Here is a 26,946-nt window from a genome sequence, read left to right as displayed (position 1 = left end):
TATTCATTGTCAATTTTAAAGTTGGTTGTGGGATCTGTTGTCATTAGTTTGTTCTTCTTTATATTTAATCTTATTCCCGTTTTTTTCCTTTTCTTAACTCTCATTACTAGAACTTTTTAACTAGTCAATCAATCACATTCAGAAAATGCCAATCTTCCTCTGTGACTAAAACATAAAAGCAGAATATAAAATTTAAAACAGAGGAAGATCAATTGCATTTTTATCATTTTTAAAGTAATGTTATCAACATAGTTTAAGTTATCAATGTTTCTTCATCCAGTTTTAAAACTATGCCCATCATATTTCAATCTACCTGAATAGTGGCAATTATTTAACTTCTTTCAAACTTCAATAAAGAGTTATTAACCAGGATCTTGAATAAATATATCTAATTTGAAGGCTACCTAGCCATTCAGCAAGACTATGTAACAGTTTACCTCAGTATATCCCATGCTAGCAGCAGCAATGAGTGCTTGTTGGATGGCCTGGCTTTTTTTGAACACTCCTTGTAGCTGTCCAGCCATTGTCCAGTCACACTGAATCAAAAATTTGACAACCTCCAGGTGGCCTCTAAGAGCTGCATGTACCAATGCACATTGACCATTCTTGTCCAAGTGATCCACCTTGGCAACAAAAGGAAAACCACAATTAAAATTAAAATGTTTCAGTAACTATCATTACAATGCAATATTCCTATATAAATATTTCTACTATGTTTCTCTGGCCAAATATGTGCAGAATTAGGCAGAATAAAATGAGGTGTCCTTTGAAAACAGTTGTTCTATAATATAAGTAGTCCTTGACCTATAGCCATTCATTTAGCAAATGTTCAAAGTTACAATGCCAAATGATGGCTATGCCCTGTCGTTGGAAGTTTGGCGTCCCAACATCACTATGGACATATGGTTGTGCCATATGTGCCACTGAGCCGAGGTGGCGCAGTGGCTAAATGCAGCACTGCAGGCTACTTCAGCTGACTGCAGTTCTGCAGTTCTGCAGTTCAAATCTCACCGGCTCAGGGTTGACTCAGTTTTCCATCCTTCCAAGGTGGGTAAAATGAGGACCCGGATTGTTGTTGGGGGCAATATGCTGACTCTGTAAACCGCTTAGAGAGGGCTGAAAGCCCTATGAAACGGTATATAAGTCTAACTGCTATTGCTATTGCTATTGTGATCTGTGTGTTTATCAACAGGTTTGCACTTATATCTGCACTTCACCCTCACTCCCATCCTGTCCCCAACTTGCGCTAAACTCTTGCACCCTTCTTGATTCCCTATTCATCCCCACACCTTTGCACACTTTTCTTGACTCACCTCTTATGCAGCTCCTTGTGCATCCTCCCTTTCCCTCTTCCTCTCCCCATCTACTATCACTCTTATCATCACCAGCAGCTACTTATCTGTTTCGCAGTGTAGGACTTACAGCTTGTTGCTGACTTTCCCATGAACTTTGGTTGTTGGAAACTGGCAGAAAGTTGCCTTGTCAAACAACTGTGGGATTTGGTTAATGACAACAATTGAAACTGCAAGGGATTGCCATCGCTAAGTAGGTGGTGATATTTTACAACCGCATCATTTATCGATGGGAATCCCAGTCCCAACTGATATTGTAAGTTGACTGACAGTAAAATTATTTACAAGCCACCCTAATAATTCTATGGATTTTAGCTAGTGATGAAAATGAAATCCAAACTCTAACATTTTCCTTTTGTTTCTTATGTTTAGTGTTAGGTAGCAGTTGCCTTCTGAAATATTGACAATTCTAGCTCCCAGTGCATCCACTTCACCATCTTCTTCTTCACATTCTCCATTCCCATCCTCTCTGTTTGATTGGAAGAATCAGGAAATACCCCTTAGATGGGTGGCATTTCCCCTCTCATTCTCTGTCTCCCATCACAGAAAGTTCTTCTTTCTAATAGAACAAGTTTCAAAAATGAATAGTGTTCTTCCTTCCACTAATTCATTTTCATCACTGCTAAGACCCTGCTTCAACCAGAGCCAGTTAAGATACCTATTACTTCAGATCTTCCTTTCCAGCAATACAGTCTTCTCTAGTCTGCAAATCTGAGAAGTAATTGGCGAGTCACTATGCTACTCTTTCCTGCTCACCCATGTTCAGCCTCTCCTGCTTCATCAAAGTCCCCCTACTTCAGTAATAGCTGGGATCACAAATAGTTATGGCTTCTGTGTAAGCATAGGGAGCAGGGTATATGCATAGCAATCATGGCCACCCAAGTATACACCGACTGTCCTTTCCAATAAATCAATGTTCAAATTGCCTCTCCTGAGTCAAGACTCTAAAATACACTCCTCCCCATTTATTAAGATTGGAAGAGGCAGTAGAGCTGATGTGTGCATGATAATGGGTATATCTGAATTATTATCGAATGATTACAAATTGAGTATTGTTAGCGTGTAAGAAAACTGCAAGTAAAGGCCATTTCACTGTGTCACTATGAAAAATTAACCAATAAGCATAGCCCAGCTTCTTGATAATTCTTAGAGGGTAGATGGTTGATAGAAAACCCCAATCTATTATTTTATTACATTGGTGGAGGGAGCCCATCCTGATGTTGACAGTTATGAAAGTATTGATAGGAATATTTAGTTCAGTATATTGTAATTTTTGAAGGAGTGACCTGCCTAAAACTCCTGAAGGAAGCTTCTGGTATATTCAAAAGCAGAAGATACTCAGAAACACACACACCCGCCGATGGTAGCTATAAGTGAATTCAAAGATGGCAGCTGATGGGAGACCTGAATTAAAAGTACATTCTCTCATATATTGAATGAGGGAAACAAATAAATAAATTGTTCTAATGTAGAATTTACTCTTTTATTCTTCTGAATTAATTATGAAGGATTTACCAAGAACAGATTGAATACAACATCCCAGCTGTTGAAATAAGTTCCACTAAATATGTGCCATGATTATGTTCCCATCAAAAATCAAGTGGTTTAGCTCTAAAATTTGATCAGTTATAAAGTCAATTAAAAATGTATCCCAAGGTCGGAAACAGGTTGCCATAATCTAATTATTTAAAAAAATCTCCTTTTTGTTGCACTTCTGGGCTGGATTGACTGGAGTTGGATTTTGCATTGAAGCTGGTGCTGTTTTTGGCATTCCCCCCCCCCCCCAATGAAAACCCAGTCCCAATCTGGCCCACAAACAGCTTTTTTATATGCTGTAGTTTTAGGGCTCCTCTTTTCATAGGAAAAGCCTACCCAAGCCTGACCCAGCAGCCTGGCTAGGCATGCCTCATTAGCAGTGGGAACAACAAGCCAGTAAAGGTCCAGGGCGACAGAGGCTTTCCAGATGGTAAAGGTCACTGACTGTGATTGAGCTGGAGTGACTGCAACTTTCCAGAGCATGGCAAGCAGCCCAAGAACCATGCAATCAGGGGTTGTTTGCTGCCTTGCAAGGCAGGGTGTTAGATGACGAAAAGGACAGAAATGTGGAGTAAGTAGGTGAGGTGAGAAGAGTTGGACACAATCCCTTATTTCAGGGCTAGGAGGGATCAAGCCCAGAATGGCTTAGTTTGGAATTGGTACATTTAAGGACCTGTGATTCTTGGTCAATGGCAGCAACTGGGACTGCTGAGACTATTGTTGCTAAGTCATGTGGTCATTTGAATATACAAATCATGCTTTGTATCAGAAATTCTGACCCCAAATATGGTTGTAAATTGAGGACTCTCTATTTGATATGTTCTGATGCACTAATCAGTACATCTTTACATGTTTTATATTATATTTCAGAGGCATGTCATAATTGAATTGTACACCCTTTAATTTTGGTGGTGAAACAATCACTGCTCCCACACTGGCCAATCTTGATTTTGCTGTCACCTGCCTGGTATTTTGGCTTGCTGATATGAAAGTCCTCAGTCTCATGGAAGTTTGCATTTTCTTTACTTGAAAGATAGTAAATTTAGTTTGGATTTGTTGTATTTGTCTTGCAATGATGCAGGTACCTACTACAAATATACCTTCTGCTATCTCTTCTGCTATGTAGTCTGCAGTAGTGACATGTTTTGTTGAACCTGCTGGGCTAAATTATTCAAGTTCTGGATTAACTGGTTGAATTGAGTAGCTGTTTTACATATATGTTGAAACAATGTCTTAACTGGGCAGTAGTTATTGTTCTGAATCCCAAATGTGTATGTGGCAGTATTCCTCTCACTGATGCAGAAGTGTAGAAAGGGAAATCAAGCTATTTATCAGACTCAAACTCAATAAAAGCAATCTAGGCACTTGGTGTAATATGATTAATTAAATTTTTTGATTTGTCAAACACCTGAAGACACTTGAATGCCCTCTGCCAAAATGAGGGTGCAGTTTTTCCTTATACCAGAGTTTAACCCTGGCACTCCTTTTTTCTATTTTTTCCTCTTCTTTGCTTGAATTTCTCATGCATAATGTGAGGTACTAGTACATTGTTGACATATTCTACATTCCTATCCTGGGAAATACTAGTTTCCAATGTACTGTGTTTTTTACATATGCAATTCACCAGAGTATTGTACAGATTGCATTTCAGTTTAGATCTTCAGCTTTTTCAAAGAGCTGGAAAAGTTTATAATACCACTTCATACAAATAATGCTGAGATCTTCTCATCCATTCAATCAGCCACGTGCTCTATAACAGCATGTCACATCCTGCTACTCATCCTGAACTGAAATAAATATTTTTCTTATGATTGCAAGATTATCAAATATACCCACAAAAATACAGCAGTTTTAAATGATTGTTAATAGATGTATCATGTATGCCCATGCCTGCTCCATAGCACCTTTTCAGATTCAACTATGAAATGCACATCCCTAATATCTAAATATTTTATTCTTCCACTAGTTATTTAATCAGAAAAATATAGTCACTTATCTGTTTCAAATAAATTAAAGAGCAATTCTACCATATCACACCCCAACCCCACTTTAGTGTTCTAGATAGCTATGCCAACTTAGCAGTCACCCATTCCAACTCCTTCATCACCTTGGCTCTCTTCTTGCATAAAAGTGCCACAATGCTTAAATATCCAGCAGCAGCAGCATAACCAAGAGATGTTAAGCCACTTTCAGAAGAAGAATCAACGTTTGCTCCAAACTCCAACAACAAGGCCACCATCTCAGAGTAACCAAGGTGAGACTGGACACACAAAATTGGGGCATTGTTTAGCACTTCAGTCCTGTAATTGATATTGGCACCTCCCAAGATCAGCAGACGACTGACCTATGCAACAAGAAACAGAGTAGTAATATATTAGAGCAATATTCTCCAGATTTCTAACACCTGAGAAAATTTGATTTTCTGAATTGAAAATTCAATGTTTTTGGTACCAACTCTCCCCAGAGTTGATGTTCAATTGGATAGCAATTCTTTGGAAAACTAGAATGAGAAGAATAGAGATGAATATAATGAATGATTACTCACTATTATAGCTACAATGCTTTGAATAATTATGTATACATTTAATTTAATTCATTTGATTTAGGTGCCATCCAACTCCAAAGGGCACTGGGGCCTCACAATACAACAAAAGAAAAAATACAATATAATATATAGTGTATCTGGACATAAGTAAACTCAGAAGGGGCTTTAAACATCTTAGCCCAAGACTCCAGATTGTAGCCTGAGCTGTGCCTAATCACATGGAGAATGGGAGTCTAACGAAAAATTCTGTGGACTGTAGAAAGTCCTGAATAGGTTCTACCTAAGTCTGATCAATTTTAGCCTAAGATTATATTCTTCTCATCTTATGTGGAAAATTTACAAAAAGCCAAATAAAAGTTCAAAAAATATTCTCTCATTCTTTCTGCTCCTAGTTTAAGCTTTGCATAGGAAATTAATTAGGAAAAGTGAAACAATAACATGCACCAGTTACAGCTGCTCCAGAATGCAATTGTGCAGAATCTCCATTGGTTGCCAATCTGCTTCCAGCCTAAAAGTTTAATAAAATTAATATATGACTAAATGATTCCCATTAGATTGATTTAGTCAGATTTTAGATAGAATTCTGTGCAGGTGTATAACTCATATGATGTGTATGAACTTAATAAATTTCAAGAACTGCTAGATCTTTATAAAGAAAGAGATAGAAAATGTTTTTAAAATATTACTGCTGGCAAAGAAAGAAAGGGACAAATAGTATTCTAGCCTTCTTGAATATATACATTCATGGGTTATCCTTCCCACTAAAATATCTTAGCCACAGATTTATTAAAAAAAAACCAAAACAATAATAGAAGGGGTGCAAGTGTAAAATTGATTATGTATGATAGGTACACATTGGGATAAAGAGTAAAAATTTAAAGAATCTGTGAAGATTTTTTAGAATTTTCATATATTATTTCTTAAAAATCCACACAAAAAGTTACAGAATGGACTTGGTTGAGAACAACTTTAGGATCAGGATGGAGAGAATATACCGACTTGTCCATTCTTGTTTGTTTTGCTTATTATTTGCATGCCTTCTAAAATTCTTGATGAATTGTAAAGAAATATTATTTTTTATCTCCTAACATTCTGAACTCCATTTGCTGTTAGAAAGGCAAGATATAAAATTAATACATGAATTAATAAATTTTTCTATTGCTGCAATATGCTCTACAAAGCTGTCCTTGAAACCACTTGGTAGCTTCAACTAGGTCAGAGTATAGTGGCATGGACAGTGACAGATACATCTCAGTGTGTTCACATGACAGTCTTGCTTTGCAAATCGCATCAGTAGCCAGTTTGCTGCTGGGGGCAATCCAAGGTGCTGTTATGATGTATAAAGCCCTACATAACGTCTAATTACTTGAGGGACTATTTATATCCTGTAGAGTCTGCCCAGCTAGTTCAAAGCAACAGGGTTTGGCATGCTCTGGGTTCCCTCAATCAAACAATGTCACCTACTGAGACCCAGAAAGCATGACTTCTCTGTTACAGCATCTGCCTTCTAGAATGAAAATCACTCTGAAATTCAGGTAGGACAGTGTTCTGAAGTGTCTGCTTTTCCTCCCAGACCCTGAGCAAGGTGAGCTGCAGCCTCTTGCTGGGTGTGTAATATATACTTCTGTATTGATAGCTTGATTTGTCATTTCATTAAATGCTTTCTACATAGATTATATACTTTGTGATTTGTTGCTATACTATTAGCTGCCTAGAGTTTGTCTGGAGTTGTCTAAACCAAATGAATGAATGAACAGATAAAATACAACAACTTACATTAACTATATCAAACAAAGATATATTAAAACACTTGGCAAAATGTCCTGAGAAGAAAGGAAACTGGATCTGATAATTTGGAGAAATACCTTCAAATATATGGAAATCATAATTTATCATACTGATAGATCTTGATAGAAATAAAGGGAAGAAAAAATGGAAAAATAGTCCATTGGAATATGAAAATAAATCTTGCTAAATTTCTGTTACAAGTAATCCTTCACTTTGTAAAGTCTCTGAACAATTTGCTTAGCAACTATTCAAAGTTATGATGGTGCTGAAAAATGTTTAATCCTTATACTTATGACTGAGCCTCAAACTTACAACTGGAATTCCATGGAACCATGATCAAAATCTGAGTGCTTGGCAATCAGCATGCATTTATGTTGATTGTGGTGTCCCAGGGTCAGGTAACTGCCAGCTGACTTCAACAAAAAAAGTCAATGGGGAAGCTGAAGTTGCTTAATGACCATGTGATTCATTTAATAACTATAGCAAAAAAAGATCATAAAATCAGGCACAAACTCATTTAACAGTCACCCCTCTTAGCAATGGAAGTTCTGACCCCAATTGTAGTTGTAAGTTGAGGACTACCTGTTTCTGAAACAAAAGTGAACCAGGTTGCCTGAAACAGGCCAAACAAGGATATTCTCTATTTTGCTCTGATGTAATGTCAAAAACCTATGCACAACTAAATGGAGATTTGTTTTCTGGATCAAGGCAAAACCAGAAGTGTTACCATCTGGCAGATGGTACAGGATAATAAAAACAAGGACAAATAGGCTGAAAAACAACTTCTATCCCAAGGCAGTAACTATATTGAATTCTACTTTATAGTGCAATGTTAATGAAATATCGAGTTTTCAATTCAGTTGTATAGAATATGCAGGATGTGTGTGTCTGTGTTTTATTTTTATAATTATAACGTACGCTGAAGATGGCATTTAATTTTGTTGTACAAGGTGCAATGACAATAATGTAAACTAAACTAAGTGGGAAGGATTGTTGTTTCCAATAGGAACATCTATCAAAACATTGGCTTTGCTTAATGAAATGAGTAGAATAGATAACTTGTTCCACTCTGGAATGAGCAGAAGATATAGAGGACAATATGTTCCACAAAAGGACCCTACACTTAAAACGTTGTCTACCTAGCATGGTGTTGGTTTTAAAAAATAAGTTATTGGTTTTTTTTCTAAGAGAGAGCATCTCTTGGCATTAATAGAGTTTTCATATCAAACCCAAGTTTCTATTTAAACTCAAAGCTGCTGTTTTGACAAAATCACAAGAGGATTTGGTCTCTACCATCTGGAACTTAAAAGGCAATCTCCATTTCTAGTACCTTTATATTGGGTGTGTACAAATTGCGTAGAGAAGCCAGTGCCATGGAAAGACCTTCTGAGCTATAAGAAATCCAAAGCCCTTGAAGAATTGAGGAAGAAACACCAACTTTTTTACTAAGCCCCTGAAAAAGATAAACAGTATATAAACTCAAAACATTTATTTTCATTTGTAATTAAACCTCATGAACAATTTAATCTCATATCTACTAGCAGTAATTTAAAGTTAAAACTAAATAATTTCTTTAAGACATTGCAAAAATACTGTAATAGATGGAATATTTTAAATGCTATGCTCAAAGAAAAAAAAAGCCAGAGTACTAATGATCATTTCTATTGTCACTTAGTAATTTTTCTTATACCTCTCTAATCCTGAATCAGATATAAAAATAATCAGACTGGTGTGACTGTTTAGCATTAGATCATCTGTCACTGAAATTAGGATTCCTATAGACACATTTTTATGACAGTTTTAATGCTTCCATTTTTTAAAGATCTTGGGCTTTACTAAAAGCCTATAAAATTATTTCTGATCTACAAATTATATTTCAACCATGGAAAAATACTTTAATGAGGATTTATCAATTATAACACATTTTTAGAAGAGGATCTCCAATTCCCAAGTCAAAAACAGATTATTTTCAAGACTCTTATGAATCTTGCTCACCAGATTCACAAGAGAGAGGTAAGATAAAAATAATCATTCATACTGTCCTTTAGTATATTTATCTACTGTTCCATTTTCTACATTTTGGATGAGAAAGATTTAATAATGAATGAAATTGTGTCAATCAAAGATTTAAAATTATTTTTTGCTGTGTCTGATAACAACAGAAAAAACATGCAGGAACATTGTTAAGTTTCCTCTTTTCTTGTTAGATGGTTTTGGTAGTGAGCTAATCTGAGAATGGAAACTTGATCTTCCTTGTTAACTGACTAAACTACAATATACAACTCAGAAGGTAAACATTATTTATGCTTTATTATAACAGCAATACACACCAATACACAGAATCCAGCAAAAATATGTTACCATTTTTTTCTGCTTACCTTAAAGATGTGTGCTTTGAGAATATGATGGCCCAATTCAATCGTCTGCTGCCTGTTGAGTTTTCCCTCTTGACGGGAAAACCAAAAGGCAAGTAAAGTATGACCACTCCTAGAGAGAGGGGGGGAGGGAGGGAGGGAGGGAGGAGGCAGAGAGGGAAGAGAGGGGAGAAGGAGAGAGAACAAACATAATGGGAAAAGGAACCCAAAGGTATAACTTCAACACATGTAATTAAATTTAACAGCAAGATCCTAGAAAAGTATTGATCTCATTTATACAATTTATTTATATGAGAAAGTTTTGCTATATACCGTATTTTTAGGAGTATAAGACACACCCAAGTTTTGAAGAAGCAAATTTTTAAAAAAGTAGCTAGGTAGATAAGAGAGGGAGAGAAATACAGTAGGTAGGTAGGGAGAGAGTATATGTAAGTAGGTAGGTAGAGGGATAGAGAGAGAGAAATAGAAATATGGTAGATAGGTAGGGAGAGAGAGTAGGTAAGTACATAGATATGGGGGAGAAATACAGTAGATAAGTAGAGAGGGAGAAAGAGAGAGTAGGTAGGCAGGTAGATGTTTCCAGGTGTATTTATCCACGGGCTGGAGAAGGAAATCGTTGACAATTTGCAGCACCTAAGGCTTTGTTTTTGCTGGCACAGCACTTGATCAATCTAATGCTCATCAATTGGTTGAAGAGCTTTCCAAAAGGGAGAAAAAAAGTTTTTGCACTCTGCAAACCTCCCAAAAATGGCCTATTTTTCGCAAAAACAGGCCCATTTTTTTTAAAAAAAGGCATGAATAGCCTTGGGGGATTTGCAGAGTGCTCCCGAGGAGACTAGAAATGAGCAAAAAATGGCCCATTTTTCACAAAAACAGGGGCATTTTTTGTCAAAAAAAATTTGCAGGCATAGCCTTATGGAGGCTTATAGAGTTGCTGGGGGAGCAAAAAACGGCTCGTTTTTTGCTCATTTCTGCCCTCCCCAGCCCCCAGGAGCTCTCTAAAAGCTTCCTAGAGGTTCTGGTGAAGGGAACGGGGCTTCGGGAGCCAAGAAATGTTGTATTCGGTGTATAAGACGCACCCAGATTTTCAACCTCTTTTTTGAGGGAAAAAGGTGTGTCTTATACTCCGAAAAATACGGTAAATTGAATTTCATTTAACTGAAATCAAATGCTATTCAACTTTTAATTTCATGAAAATTATCTCCTTGTGTTAGACTGAATAAAATTACTGACATGTAAGTAGAGTTACCTTTATAACATGAAAAATACATTTATCAAGTATGAGTTTTCAAATGTGATTTTCTTCTTCACTATCTTGGTTGTAATTAGTGCCCCCTGCTTGTAATTTTCTTTGAATTCTTGTAGAGCAGAATAATAATTTGTGTATATATACTTAATACTTAAATCCTATCAAAAGATTAATGAAGATTTTAGACCTTGCTACTAATGAATAGATTTTCACTTCTTTTGATTGATTATACTTCAGTGGTATTTCTCTCTCTGTATGTCTGTGCCTTCAAGTCAGCTGCTGACAAGTGCCTGAATAAGCCCTTGCAAGTTTTCTTCACAGCATTTTTGCAAATAGTTTGCTACTGCTTTCTTCCTAGGACTGAGAATGACTTGCCAGCTGGCAACATGCCTGAAGCAGGTCTAGAACTCACAGTCTCCTACTTAATAGCTGATTCCTTAACTACTACACCAAACATATTCTCTTTTTCTCAGACATAAATTGAAAAAATGATAAGAATGGAGCAGGTAGCTTCTATGAAGCAAATTGCTTTCACTCTCATGAGTATTTCATAAACCCCATAATACAATTTAAACCACTGGAATATTGATTATATATGTGTTTTTATACTGATATCATATTAATATCACCATCCATCTCACAAAAACATTACTCTGGGCATAATATTAAAATAAACTTTCTTTTATAAGAATGACTAGAAAAATGCCAAAATATGATGTTATGGTTCAAGCATTTTTAGATAATGAATGATACTTTATTGGCTGATTGAAGATATATGTTTTTCATATTGTTAAGGTAAACTTTAATGGCCCCACAAAAGATAATCTGGAAGCAATTTATAAATAATTTCCAAAATTATTTACTATTTTTTGAATAATGAATTCTTGAAGGAGATATAAATGTTGTTATGAACTTTCAATTGGATAGTTACCCTCCTCCAAAATGTATTAATAATCAAATTTGAATAATAATGCAAAATTATCTGCAATAATTTAAATTGAAAGATAATTGAGGGTACATCATGCTTTAAAAAGATATGAGTGTTTTGTATCCTAGGCTCCAGGAACTATTTTTTAGATTGGATCCTTATAAAAATGTCTTGTTTGTTTGTTCTGATACACAAATGAATCCTTGTTAATTTCATATAATGTTTTGGTTACATTAACAGTTCATCTGAAAGAATCTGTGTTAACTAGTGATATTTTTAAAATCACTTAAAATCTTTCTAATGATAATTTTTCTGGAAATAGACTTCCAGGGATGATTTATGGCAATCTAATTGTGTTTGAGGTGAGGAACCAGTGTCATAACTGGAGTATGGCTAGTGACTAGTGGTAGATGCCTGAAATCTTCCTCCAAATGAAGGCAGAAGTTGAAATAGACTCATTTAATCTCCAGACAGCCACACCTCATGAGTAAACTGCAAAGGCAGAGTTAGTATATAAATTAAGAAAAAAGAATGAAAAGAAGATGATTTTGAAACTTGAAGCAGGCGTTCTGTACTAGCAGACAATGGAGTTATACAAACAGTAAAATTCTAACTTGTACAAAGTACATGACATGCACCTGAAAATGATAGATGATTATTTTAAATTTAAACATTTAAAAAAATTACCAAGGTCTACCGAGAAGCAAACACAGATGTGAAGTCTCTTAAACATAAAAAAGATTTAATCAGGAAAAATATCTGGATCAGATGAATTACCAGGTTCTTATTACACATACTTAAATGGACTTTTAGAATCTCTCCAAAATAAAATGAATTCTGTCTTACAGGGAGGTAACATGCAAGAGTATAGGTATCAAGTTTACATATATTAATGCAGGTTTACATTGAACCACAGATCAATATCATTACTGATCAATGATTATAATTATTTACAATAATTTTAGCAGATAGATTGAAAATAATTTTACAAGAGCTTATTTATATTTTTTACATTAAAGGGAATTAAAAGACCATGTCAGAATTATATATGACACAGAATATTTGGAACAGGTTAACAAAAAACAGGAAGCATTAATTTTTTTTAGATGCAAAGTCTTTGGCAATTTAAATTGACCTTAAATTGACATTTTTGTTTAAAATTTTAGACGATATAAATTTTGGAGAGAATTTTATAAAATGGGTGAAACTGATGCATACACAGAGATAATAAATTATAGATAATGAAGATTTAACAAAACTTTGTGAGATACAAACAGGAACAAGACAAGGCTACCCATTATCTCGCACCCCCGCTCCCACTGTTTATTTTGTTTCTTGAAGTTTTGAATAGCAATATAAGGCAAGATGAGAGGATAATGATTGGAAAAAAGGACTAGACAAGTTCAAAGATTTGCAGACAATTTGGTACTGAAATATCCTTTAAACAGAATTGAAATATTAATGAGAAAATTAAAAGAATTTGGTGCACTAGCTGGTTTTAAGATAAATAAACAGACAAAAATATTAGCAAAAATATAAAGACACAAGATCAAATAGAATTGATGAACAAAATGGGTTTCATGATTGAGAAAAAGGTAAATTTATTGGGTGTTAATTTGACAAATATGAACTTATGTAGTTTCAAACAAAAAACTATGTTAAGACATAAAAAGAAATTAAAAGAGATATGTCAAGATGGGGAAAAATTACAATGATCATTGATGGAAAGAATTTCTGTGATTAAAATTTTATTTTTTGTTTCAGACAATACCGGTTTTGACAATTGAGATAAACAATGGAAGAAAGATATATCTAAATTTAGGTGCCCAGTAAAACAAAAAAACAGTGTTCCAAAGTGCTAGAGGAAGAAGCAGCTTAGGCCTACCTGATTTAAAATTGTACTTTGCAGATTGTTGTTTAATTTAGTTGAAAGAATGGTGGCACTGAGAAATTTTAGGTGGCATGGCTATTTGTGGTATTACAAAATCAAGCTTAGCATAATTTCAAAAATCAAGTTGTTAGATGCGCCATCTAAATGTGGGACAGATATAAATTTAAGTTGTTTCCAAAAGTACCTTCATGGCGGTCACCATAAGAAGCATTTTATAGAAGAGAAATGATAACTAAGCAAAATTGCTGATTTATTAGAATTTTTCCAAAGAAACATTAACACGAAATCAAGAGGATTTGCTATCAGAAGAATTCATATGTCAATAATTTTCCTATGTACAATTATTAGAAAGATTAACATGAGATGGAAGGATTTTTGGTTTTGAATATGGTAAGACAGAATTTGAAACAGAATTATTTATATAATTCTAAAAAGTATAAATTCCTCCTACAAATTGAAATAGAACATGAACAATTGAAATAATGTATGGTGAACTGGGTTAAAAACCTGGGGTATAATATACACTACAAATGGAATAATGGAACAATATGTGAATTGAAATTCACATTGTGTTTTAATTCTAAAGATAATTTTTTTATAAAATACTTTATCATTGGTATTTCTCACTGGAAAAATACCCAAAATATTGAAAGGTACCTTTAAGATAAAAGGAACTAAAATCACACAAGTAGCTGAATAGAATGGTATGTTTACTGCTTTTTGTCTAAAGCACTTACAGTCTAATACAATATTAATGCACTCATTAGAGAAACTACTATATAAGCACTGCAAGATTAGGGTTTCTGCTTTCTGCTGCTGGCTCCTCCTCAGTGATTCCAATTTTTTTTGGGGGGGGGGCAAATTTTTATCTTACAAATTCTAAATGAAAAATTAGATAAACAGTTTGATGAATTAGCAAGAGTTTTAAATCTGTCTAAAGAAGATACCCAGATTCAGGCAACAGCAATTCAATCGGCCATGCAACTGGGAGGCTCATTAGAAAAGGCTGAAGGCGGCATTAACTCAGCTACAACAGATGATAGGATGGATGAGTGATGATCTAAACCTTCTTAAGGATGATGATGGAATTTGTGGAATAGATTTATGACATGCAACCAGAAGACAACTGTTAAAGAGATATTGTGTTCCAATTTATAGGAAAATTTACTAAACAACAAGTGCTGTGGAGATATTCTCTATGGGGACCTATGATTTGGGGGAGTGACATGCACTTGTTTGGAAAGATCCCAGTTATAATTTTAAGGAAAAGTACAGATGATAAACTGGAAGGAATTACTTTATATTAAAAATCAATTGATGCTATTCTATCCTCGAGAGATCAGAAACCATGGTTATAGTGGATTCATGGGAGATTAGAAGCTGTTAGTGGACTTTTTGTTAGTTAAATTCAATAACTTATTTTTAAGAGATGGCTTTGAAGCTTAGCTTTGTTGTTGGGATTACCTGTTTTTCTTTTTCTTTTACAATAGATTTGTCAAATTGCTTGATTAATTTTCATCTGTGATATTTTTTAGTGTTACATTATTGTTTTAACAAAAATATATGTAGAATCTTATAAATTGTAGATTCATTTTGCAAAGGGAGGAATTATTATTGTTGAGATTTATTTATTGTTATTCAACAATGGGGGACTGTGTGTGTGTGTGTGTGTGTGTGTGTGTGTGTGTGTAGTCTCAACTTTACCATGAAATTCTTGGTTGCCTATCTTGCCATAGAAGTTTCCATGTGGGGACTATCAATCTGAATAATAGCTATTTGGAATTAAGATAGATGATAGATAGATAGATAGATAGATAGATAGATAGATAGATAGATAGATAGATAGATAGATAGATAGATAGATAGAAAGAAAGAAAGAAAGAAAGAAAGATAGATTCCAAATAGCTATTATTCAGTTTGATAGTCCCACATGGAAATTTCTATGGCAAGATAGGCAACCAAGAATTTCATGGTAAAGTTGAGACTACCTATTGATGATGGGTTTTCCTTACCAGATTGTTAACACTGTCATTATCATCTCTATTTAAGGTAACAGAATTCATAATTAATTAATTTGTTGGCTATTACTATTTTTGTAAATTATTTTTTTCTGTATTTCTTTTGTAAAATAGCATTTAAAAATGCTTTATATCATCTTTAAATTTTATTGAGGAGATCCACATATAAACAAGCTAACGTAGTTTGGCTTTGATACCTTTCCCAAAAGCTCAAAGAAAACCCCTTTGAAATCTCAGAAGTAAGAGATGTCACCACAGCATATTATTCAACTCTTCTTTTTCAAATAGACCTATGCTTTGTAAAGGAATGAAGTTTGTCTTTCAGAATTATTTTACACTGAGGAAATCTTGCCATTTTGGCCCAAAGCCATCCAATAAGACTCAAAACTGTTTGGAATCTAATACTGTGTCATGATATATCAAAATCAGGGAGAGAAATATCCTTTACAAAGATTATTTTATTTGACACATTTATAGGAAATATTAACTTTCAAGGAGTGTATTTTTATAAATTGCAACTCAAAACTGCATTCATTTTTTTAAAGTGCTTTCTTTCATTACAGAATTGGGTTAATTACTTACCTAGGATCACAAAGAAACTTGATCTTTTCTCCTTCATCTCTCCAAATCAACCATTCTCGAAATGAAGGATGTACAAACATTCGGGTCATATCTCTGCGTCTGATAAGAAACATAGAAAGATTTTCCATTCTTTGCTGAAAGTCCTCCCATTCTAAAGTACCTTCAATACTTCCAGCATTGATAGCCTGAAAAATATGCTCATCTGTCAAAGGATGTAGAGATGCCACTGCCACATTTAAAAGAGGCATTACCCGGTCAAAGGAAGACTGTGTTGGGAACTTCATATTGCACTGCAGTAGATATACTTCTGAAAGGGAGACAGGCACTACCTTATAACTGGAACTTTTTAACACCAAATAGCCCTTCTCAATTAGATCAAATGTGAGCTTAAGGTATAGGTATGATCCTTGACTCAGGGTTTTGAGATGAGAACTGAGTTTGCCAAAGGTTGTATTGTCCATTTTGCCATTAAGAGAGATGTTATTTTGTATTTCCGAGCTGCTCTGTATTCGGTGTAGTATATAAGCTTGGAGATCTTGATCTATAGCTTCATTTTCTTCCAGTCTATCCAGGAATATCCTATGGAAGGGCAATAACTTTATTATTTCCTAAAGGAGAGAGTGAGAAAAAAAATAACAAAGAACTTGAAGAAAGCTTACATAAAATATCTGATTGTATAAATACTAGCAATCTTTTACCTCCCAAGTAGCATCCCAAACCATATATACTGGATTTCTTATGCTTGGACCAAATCACTATTTTTTTTGTTTAATCTATTATTAGGCTGTTGCATTGAAAATAGTACAGAGTTCCTTCTACTGTCTTACAAACTAAGATATGAAACAGAACAAGGCATAAGAGGGAACAGGAAAAAGTACAATTTTTATTCATATAGGCTTATTAAATGTGCAAGGATATGAGAAAATAACATTTTAAAAATTCTAAAATCCAATTGAAAGAATAAGGTGAGGACAATGGGTACATTTCCTACATGTTCATATTTTCTACTAGCTCTGTATTTATCTCTGACTGCACAGCTATTTGAAAAAAAACATTTGTGAATAGAGCAAACATCCAATAAATAAATATAATTGTATTTTTCATGATACTTGGAAATGAATGAGAAGACTAATGTCCAAAAGGGATCTTGTCTTTTTTTTTAACAAACCTGAATATGTTTATACTGCATCAAATGGTTCTTCTGAGAAACAGAATAATCTCAAGAGCAGTTTATAATGAAACACAGGAAGATCGGAAATCCAGCTATATGGATCAGTAGAATTTTATAGATTGCAGAAAAATTGAATTATAATAGTTATTTATCATGGAAGGTCACATTTTAGCTTTGGATCTCATATGAATCTAAAAATGATCACATTACATTTACATTTGATTTCAAACAATGATAGCAGATGTCTATCTTCTTGTTTTTTCTAAGAGATCAACAAATTACACATAGTATCTCTTTTATCAGGATCATAATGTTATTTTTATATTTCACATACCTCCTGACCAAAGCACATACTTACTATGGAAATAGGCATAAATCCCCCCTTCCACAAATAGATGCTCATCACATTAATGATCATATATAGCATAGCTTATATCTACCTGTAGACTTGTTCTAACTGTTACAATTAGCTTCAGCCAGGATGGAAATTTTCCAATGGTTTTGCTGAGAAATGATACAATTGTATCCCCATAATCTGGTTTGTGAAATTCAGCTTCATTTAAGCCATCAATCAATATGATGAAGTCTTCATTTGGGATCTTCCGTTCTAGAGTTTGTGAGAGAGACATAGAAATATATATGCAAAATTATATTAGATATGTTTTAAGCAATTATGTGGCCATTTATAGTTATGGAATTAATTTCCTACCTTTATGAAGGCTTTCCAAGGGTTCTAGGATTCCCCTCCGGAAAGATGCAAGAGGATCTTGAACACAGGACCGCAAACTAAGCATGCTTTGTAGATGTGGTTCACGCAACAGTTGCTCTCTGTATGCAACAAACTGGGGTGAACGGCAGAGCAAGGCTGCTACATTGTGTACGAATTCGGGCACCAGACAGGTGTAGGCATTATCAGCTTGACAATAGTGATATGCAACAACCTATAAAAAGGGAAGCAAACATTAGTTTCTTAGTACATACATATTAAATAAAAAATATTTTGTTTCATTCAATCAATTAAGAAGAGAGAAGTCTGCCAAATATCTGGAACTTAAGGGGATCTAAAAAGAAATATTAAAGACTAGTGATTCTTATACATTCTAGATTGTGCCTCTAGTTTTTGGTTCTGTTTTCCATTCAGCTGTACTCTGTTTTATATATACCGTATCTCTTATTTTTTTTATAACCAAATCAGATTTGCTGTGGAGTCAAGTTAAATAAAGAAATATAAAAATAAATAAAACGTACAACTCTCAAAACATCAATGGACTTAGCCTATTCATTGGAAATAGTACTTGGTAAATAGTATAATAAACAGCAACATTTTGTTTTAGATTTCTAAAACTAAATGAATAAAATATGTAAATATTTCAGGAGACACTAAGCTATTTGGAGGCCATTGTCACCTCTGTCCCTAAAGAATAGATAAACATTGGAGTCCTTCAAAAGGCTGTCACCAAATTTTAATATACAAGAGAAAAAATAAAAAGGATTCTTTTAAAAACTAAATTTAACTATTTATCTTATTCTGTTTTTATTGCATTGAAATATTAATCACTTTATTTTATTTTTAAAACAACCTATAAATTATGATTTACTGCAGCTGCATAAATTTAATATATTTCCCTTCCACAAATTAATCTTTTTGTCATCTAATGTAGAAAAAGCTTGGTACTAGAGAACACATTTATGACAGGTTATCACAGAGGGCTGTTAATAATCCACAATCTCTTTCCCTACAATCCATACTGTTGCAACCACCAATTGACATGGGGGGGGGGGGGTGAGTGTACATTTGTAAGAAATCACCACTATATTTCATTCAGGGACTAATTTTCTTCTCATACCTTATTCCAAAGAAAGAAAGCAGGTGATCTGTGGATTTTTTCCACTCCCATTTATTTCTCTTGCTTTTTTCTAATGTCAGAACTAAAAGGTATATTAGGCAATTTCCCAAACAAAATGAAAGTAGCAATATAATAAGTTACAGGTAACTATCATGTTTATTTATATTTCATATTTCTTAACCACCCATCTCCATCAGAGAGGAGCTCAGGGCAGTGAGAGGGGGGCTCTGGGTGGTGTACATATATATTACAGTTAGCAACCAGATTATCATTAAAAGGTCAAATAAATAGGAAATTGGGTCTGTGTCAGCAGCAAGGCAACTGCATAAACATACAAAATTTACAAAAACAGCTCAGAATAATCACTGATATAATGTTCCTAATAAAGAATTCTAATTGCATTTTGTTTTGCATTGTTCTCAAATGACTAATTCATTATTCCATGATTGAGATGGCTAGTTCTCACCTGGCAAAAGCCAGCCAGGATTCCTTCCTCCCAGGATTGAAGAAGAAAAGGCAAAAAGGGTGTTGGTCTTACCTGACACACTCCTTCTTGATGTGTAATCCAAAGCATGGGTATTGACTTCACCTTCTTCCTTTTAGAGACTGAATCCAATAACTTTTTCTACCACGCACCTCCTGGCTAACTCCCAGTGATGAAGATGTAACAGATGACTTGATGAACTCCTTGTCCGCCCCCCCACCTGGACTCAGGACCAGACTGTCATCAGGGTGGGATTGGATTATCACGTCAACACATCGAGAAGGAACATGTCATGTAATATCAACGCCCTTGCTTCATTGTGCTAACGTGAGAATCCAAAGTATGGGATATACCAAAGCTGGCTTGTCCTAAGGGTGAGCCGTATTCTGGTCCTGAGTTCCAGATTTACATGCACTTTCTGGACAACCCTCTCAATGGTTCAAAGGTTTCAAGGAGATTACTTGCAGGACTTTGGGTAAGTCCCAGGTGGGATACCTGTGCACCCCGGAGGCTTTAAATTGATTGCTCCCTTAATAAATCTGTGCACCATAGGATGGTGCATGAGGGAATCTGGATCCCCGCATGATAACACCGATGCCAGCGCTGCGACCTGTCTGCGAATGGTGTTTGGGGACAGTCCTTTGTCTAGCCCATGTTGAAGAAATTCCAGGATCTGGGCCATCGTAACTGAGATGGGGTCTACTCCACCCTTGGAGCACCAACCAAGAAAGGTTCTCCAGATAAAGTTGTAGATCTTGTTAGTTGAAGGTCTTCTGGAGGTCTGGATTATTCTAATAACCCTGCTGGACAACTTGTCCTGTGTCGGGGCTCTCCACTCAAATGGCAGACAGTCAGCTGTAACCATTGTGGCTCTGGGTGCACTAGAGCCCCCTGACTGAAGGGTATCTTTTCCTGTGGGATCCTCCAAGGTCTGGCTATCAATAGGCTGACCAGGTCTGAGAACCACAGTCTCCTGGACCAGTGGAGAGCTAGTAGCAATACTTCTGCTTTCTCCTCCAGCACCTTCCTGATTGCCCTTGGGATCAAAGGAAGCAGGGGAATGTGGAGTGCATTGGCCTGCTCCACCCCTGTTGTTACAAACCTGCGGTAAAATCTCAGCAGCTAACTTTTTAATGGTATGGCAAAGAAGTCTAGAGACCTGAACCGATCTGTCATTTCCTTGAACAGTCTTGGATGCAGGCGCCACTTCATGTGATCGACTGTGGTCCTGCTGAGCCAGTCTGCCTGGAAGTACATTGTTCCTGAGATGTGTTGCACTTTGATAAAGATACAGTGTCTCTCTTCCCAGAGCCCCAACTGCTCTGCCTCTCGCATGAGCATTCTGGAATGCGTTCCCCCTTGATGGTTGATGTGGGCCTTGGTGTCTCATGGTCAGGCAAACTGCCCTGAGTTCCAGACAGTTGATGCTGTTTGTTAGGTCCTCCTGGGACCACTGCCCCTGTGCCATCTGCGCCTGACAATAGGTGCCCCAGCCGAAGAGGCTGGTGTCTGTTGTGATGATTAGGTGGATGGCCTCCTTGAAGGTGCAACCCCTGCCTATGGCTTGGGACATCCACCAATGAAAGGACTGAAGCACTTTGTGTGGAATTGTCACTTGTTGTATGAATTGCTTTCTCCTGACCTCTGGTAAGGCAATAGAAACCACTGGAGGGCCTTTGTATGTAGGCATGCCCAGGGCACTGTCTTGAGGTACAATACCATCTTGCCTAGAAGTTTGGATAGACTGGCTAGAGGGACCTCCCGGTCCACCAGAATCTGGTCTACTAATGTATTTATGCTGTCCTGCAGTTCCTGAGGCAGGAAGACCTGGCATAATGAGGACTCTACAATTGCCCCCAGGTGAGGCAGATGGGAAGTAGGATTCAGATGGCTCTTTCTGTAATTGACAGAAAAACTGTGGTCTTGAAGAATCCTGATTGTGACCTGTAGATCCTCCATCGCTCGATTGTAGGAGGAGGACTGGACCAGGATGTCGTCTAAATAGCACTGGATTCAGATTGATAGTGCCCTGATGTAGGCTGAGATGACTTTGATGAACACCCTGGGTGCTGAAGACTGACTGAATGGTAAGGCTCTGCTGCCCTGTGTAGTAGAACCTGAGGAACTGCTGGTATTATGATAGGATAGGCTTATGGAGATATGCCTCCATCAGGTCTATAGATGTTAAGAAGTCGCCATCGCAAACGCTCTCCAAGTTGGACTGGAGGGATTGCATTTTGAACCTCTTGTAAATGAGGTATCTGTTTAATCTCTTCAGATCTAGAATCGCTCTCCACCCCCCACTCCCCGAGGCCTTGGGAACTAGAAACATTATGGAGTAGAACCACTGCCCTGTTGTTCTGCCGAGACTGGCTGGATAGCCTGAGTGCACAACAGGTGTTGGATTGCGGCCTCTATGAGGCTCCTCTTTGTGTTGTCTCCTGGTATGGGATGATGTATGAAGAAACGGGTGTGAAGAGAAATTCAAGTCTGAGGGCTAGTCTCACTGTGGTCAGAACCCAGGAGTCGACGTGGTTGCCTCCCATTGGTTCGCGAATAGTGCACTAGGAGGGTGCGACCTGGGGTCACTTGCTGGAAGGGATGGCCCCCAGAGCCATGAAATGATTTCTTGGCTTGGAACTGCTGTTTGGGCCTATCTCGGAATCTGGCGTTATCTGTCTGTTGATCAGCTCCCTGTAGGAATCTTCTTTCAAAAAAACTTGGACCAGCTTCTGCTGGCCGAAAGAAGGAACTATGTTCATAAGGCGAGGCCCTCTGGTCCGCTTGTCTGTGCAAGGATGGCAGGATTTTCCTCCTGTCCTTGGTTTCCACCAAGATTGGTTCCATGGCCTCTTCAAATAGCTTGCCACCCGTGAAGGGTGCAAAGGCTAGTCTCCATTTGGATTTGGCATCCGCCTGCCAGTTGCAAAGCCACAGCATGCATCGAGCTGTCACCGCTGATGCTATAGCCCTGTAAGCGAATTTGGTTGTATCCAAGTTGGCATCTGCTTAGAATTCCATCACCGCTATGAGTTTAGTAACATCTTGCTGGAGGCGTTGGTAGTCGGGAGAAATTCTGCTTTGCATCTGACGCAGCCAGCTAAAGAGGCCATATTGAAGAGTGAGGCGGTCGTGGTTGCCCTGATCACCCAGGCTGTTGCCTGATGATCCCTGCGAAGGGCTAACTCTGTCCTTCTATCCTCTGATTTCAGAGAGTCTGGTGTGTCTTGGGCCACAAGGTTAGCCATAGTTAGGGCTGCTACTGGCCTGTCTACTGTTGGTACTTGTAGTTCCTCTGCGAAGTCTGAGGCTATGTTATAGAATCTCCTGTCGTTCCCATTTGGATATGTTCCCAGTTGGGCCCATTGTTTTTGGACCACATCATGAAACAATTGTGGCGAGGGAACCTCCTCCTTCTGCACCACTGGTTGTGTAAACAGGAGGGCATTTGGGTTTGGTAGGCCCAGGGGTGCCTTTGAGGTACTAGGTTCATTCCCCATGTTAACTGTGGCTTTAACCTTGAACAAGAGAGGTCTGAACAAGGGAGGTATAAACAGGCTTGTGAAAGCCTGGAGCTCAGGAACTGACCCCTCGTAATCTGAGAGACTCCACTCTCTCTAATCCTCCTCTCCTAAAATCCAATCCTTGCTTTGTAGAGATGGAGTGGGGGAGGTTGGCTCCCAGACATTTCTCAAGTCCTCCTGACCCTGGGGTGCCGGGTGTTGGCTGTACTCCAGGGCTGAGTCTGATGTCATACCACCCTTCTGATTCCCGTTGAAGAGATGTGACCAGTCCCTGTGTTAGGGATATCAAAAGGCTCATTTGTTCAGAAATTCTTGAGTTTAGGCTCTCCCCTGGGCGGATACCCACTGCTGTTGTGGTGAAAGCGGCCTCAGGGCCCATATGCATCTACCTTAGGTCAGGCTCCTATCCATTCTCTACTGACAGGCTATTTGGTGGGAGGATAGCTCTATGGTGACCAATTTGGGAGACTTCTATGACTTTCATCCCTGGCTATCTCTGAGTGCCCTAAGAGATGATTGCCCTAGAGAACTCTGTTAATACTCTTCGCTCAGCCTGTTTTTTTGCCTTTGAAATCTCCTTTTCCAAGGCTCTGTACTTCCTCAGGGCATCCCTTTCCTTAGCTTTAGAAATCTTCCTTTTTGCAGCTAAATTTCCACTGTTCACCTTTGCAGCTGCAGAGCTTCTTTGTTCTATCTGGGGATATGCTAAAAACCCGCTTTTTCCCCAGTCATGTAAGCCATCTGGTGGTTCTCTGGTGCAGCCATACTCTCCATCCTTTGATGTGCTGGGAATTTTCTGGACCGCTGCTGTGGAAGCAACAGGCTGTCTGCTGAGGAAAGTGTGCCAAATATTGGTTCTTCTATGAAGAAGCTGGAAATGGCAGCTGGGCTGAGAGATTCCAATCTCCAGCCCCTTAGATTTTGTGCAGCTGCTGGCCAATTTGGCTAGCCAGCACTTTCTTTTCAGTGGCTGTGCCTCGAAAATTGCTTCTTTTCTTGTTGCAGCACCAATCATACCTGCTAACTAGCTGGAACGGCTGCCAGTTAGACTACGTAGCCAGCTGTTAGACTAGGTAGGTAGCTGTTTCCTCCTTCGGAAGATTCCTCCTGCCGGAGCTTGCTTCAAAAACCCCTCTCTCTCTCTTTAAATCCCCTCCAGCATCGATCAGATGTTTTTTTGGCTTTCTGCCTTGGGATTTCTTCCATTGGGCTGTTCCCGATCTTCAGCTGTCTGTCCTGCACTTCCTAGCACTCTGCAGCTAACTTTCTCACAAGTAATAGACCTTACTTTTCAGTCAAGTGCTCCAGAAGCGATGCTTCTGAAGTCCCAGCCTTCCATTCCCCTCCACTGCTCTTAAATCATTAGGCACTCTGATAATGGAAAGGCTGAAATAGGCTGCTTACTAAACGCTGATAATCTCTCTGACCTGAGAATCCAAAGTAAACACAAAACTTTGTTCTGACTAGCTTAATTACACACTCCTCTCTCGGATATAAGACTAAATCAAACTAGGAGTTAGCTAGGAGAGGCGTAATAGAAAGTTAGTGGATTCAATCTCTAAAAGGAAAAAGGAGGAGTCAATACATATACTTTGGATTCTAATGTCAGCATATTGGAGAATAGAGCTATCTCCCTTCCTTATTAAAAGTTCATAGGGAAACCTTTCTGCTTCTGATTGGCTGCTTGGAAATTATTATTTTTCTGGCTTTGCTGGACTCTCCCATCATCTAGATCCATTTATAAGTGGTTAATTGCAATAAAAGACAAAGAGAGACCTGGCTGGCTCACAAATTTCAGAAAAAAATAGAAAGAGATAGAACTTTTGGGGCTTCTTGCACCCAATTCAGTACTGCAGGGTCTGGATAAAGCAGTTTCTTTTTGAATCGAAAGTACAAAAATGTGCGAAAGTACTAAAGTATGGCTACACCCCCCCCCCCAATATATGCCTTTAGATGGGGGGAATTTGTGTGTATATATGCGAGTATATGTGCATTTGTGTGAGGAATCTAACAGAAGGAAAGTTTATAAATACAAAGAAATTGTGCATTTGTGCCTGTGTGTGAAGAGATTGTTGCCAATAGCTATGTGTGTATATATTAAAATATATGCAGAGACCGGCAACTGATGTTACGGTGAAACGATGGTCATTCTCGGGGCTCCGAGACTGCTACCGAAATTCCAGCCGCAGAACAGTCCAACTGGACCTAAACCATCCGGAAGAGATGGTGATAGGAAGGGGTATGTCCTGCCGATTCCAGAGAAACCCGCAAAGTCTCTGGTGATCCATGGATAGCCCTCTTGCCAGCAGCTAGGAAGCAGCCATTAAGCCTGGCGAAACTGCTGACAGCTTTGGAAGTGAAAATGCAGGAGAGAGCATGTCGTTCATGGTGAGATTTTTAACATTTTTTCTGATTTATGAGAACATCCTAAATGAAGAGAACTAATCTAAAATAAAGATTGATGAGAGAGAGTAAGTGGTGAATATAAGGCTACAGTCAAAGTGAAAGTTTTTCTTCTTCTTTTTATTGTCAGAAGCCTGACTGGATGTTCTATTTAGCGTAGTGTTAAATGGAGCGGGCTTTTTTCTTTTCCATTTTTCTGCCTTTTACTTTTTGGACTGTTTGATAACTAAATTCTACTGTTCCACTGTTTAAGAGTCTTTTTTTATATATACAGCGGTTTAAAGTTCATTGTACTATTTTCCTTTTTCTCATTTGGCTTTTTATTTTTTTATTTTTTATTTTCTCTTAATAAGGCAGAGAACGCAGTACAGAGAGAGAAAGTTTTGGATAAGTAACACTGCCACCTAGAGGCTTTGAAACTTTGTTTCTATTTTTTGTTTGAATTAATGTTTGGAAAAGGTTGCTCTCCAAGGTTACTGGCTCAGCCAGGACTGACAGGAGAAGAGTTATTTACACAGGTGTTCACTCTGAAATTTTCAGTCCTTGAAATTCTGCCTGGAAAGAATAGATAACAACTGTAAGAGTAAGCCTGGAGTAATCTTGAAAGGCTTTCATTTTAAAAAGTTTTGAATTTATTTTTCTTTTGTTTAGAGAGCTTTAACTTTACAAGAAGTTTTGAAACTATTTCTTTTTCTTTCTTTCTTTTTGCTGGTGGCAGTGTTTACTTCTTTTTGCTGTGAAGTTGGGTCTGGTATCTGGTTGTTTTCAATTTTTGGTTTTTTTCAATTGGGTTATGGCATAGAAAAGATTGAAGATTTTTATTCTCTTTTATGGGTTTTTCTTTTTCTTTTTCCTTTTCACATTTTTGATAGTAAATTTACTTACTATCTCCATTTTACTTTCTTGTTTTACTCTTGGCTTTTTTCCCCACAGAAGCTTCTTTCCCTTTTTCCTTGGCCTTTTTGTTTTCTTTTTCTTTTACCTTTTTACTTTTTTTTACCTTGGACCACCCCATGGTAATTTTGGATTATAATTGACTTTTTTCCTTCCTTTTTTCTTTTTTTTAACCTTTGATCACCTTATGGTCACTCTGGATTACAACTGACTTTTATACCAAGTGGATTATAATATAGAAAAATTTGAAGATGAGTAAAAGAATAATAACCACCAGTTCTGCAACAACAACATCCTCCTCCTCACCAGCAGGAGGACAAAGATCAATACAGACAATGTTGCAACAGGAAAAAGAAAAG

At 37.2% G+C, this 26,946-nt stretch overlaps 1 protein-coding gene across 1 annotated transcript in view; it reads right to left on the bottom strand.

Moving 5' to 3' along the window:
- TANC2 (tetratricopeptide repeat, ankyrin repeat and coiled-coil containing 2) overlaps nucleotides 1–26,946 on the bottom strand; it is a 335,865-nt gene that overhangs the window by 43,412 nt on the left and 265,507 nt on the right. The window contains exons 12-18 of the mRNA XM_032236790.1: nucleotides 18,145–18,376; nucleotides 17,876–18,042; nucleotides 16,265–16,872; nucleotides 9,600–9,708; nucleotides 8,552–8,674; nucleotides 4,996–5,232; nucleotides 438–623 (exon numbers count right to left, since the gene is read on the bottom strand). Of these exons, the coding sequence (XP_032092681.1) occupies nucleotides 438–623; nucleotides 4,996–5,232; nucleotides 8,552–8,674; nucleotides 9,600–9,708; nucleotides 16,265–16,872; nucleotides 17,876–18,042; nucleotides 18,145–18,376 (1,662 nt within the window). The remainder of the gene's footprint in view (nucleotides 1–437; nucleotides 624–4,995; nucleotides 5,233–8,551; nucleotides 8,675–9,599; nucleotides 9,709–16,264; nucleotides 16,873–17,875; nucleotides 18,043–18,144; nucleotides 18,377–26,946) is intronic.

This window comes from Thamnophis elegans, chromosome Z (genome assembly GCF_009769535.1).
Source record: "Thamnophis elegans isolate rThaEle1 chromosome Z, rThaEle1.pri, whole genome shotgun sequence".
NCBI classification, from domain to species: Eukaryota; Metazoa; Chordata; class Lepidosauria; order Squamata; family Colubridae; genus Thamnophis; species Thamnophis elegans.
This window is presented reverse-complemented; position numbering and strand designations above follow the sequence as displayed.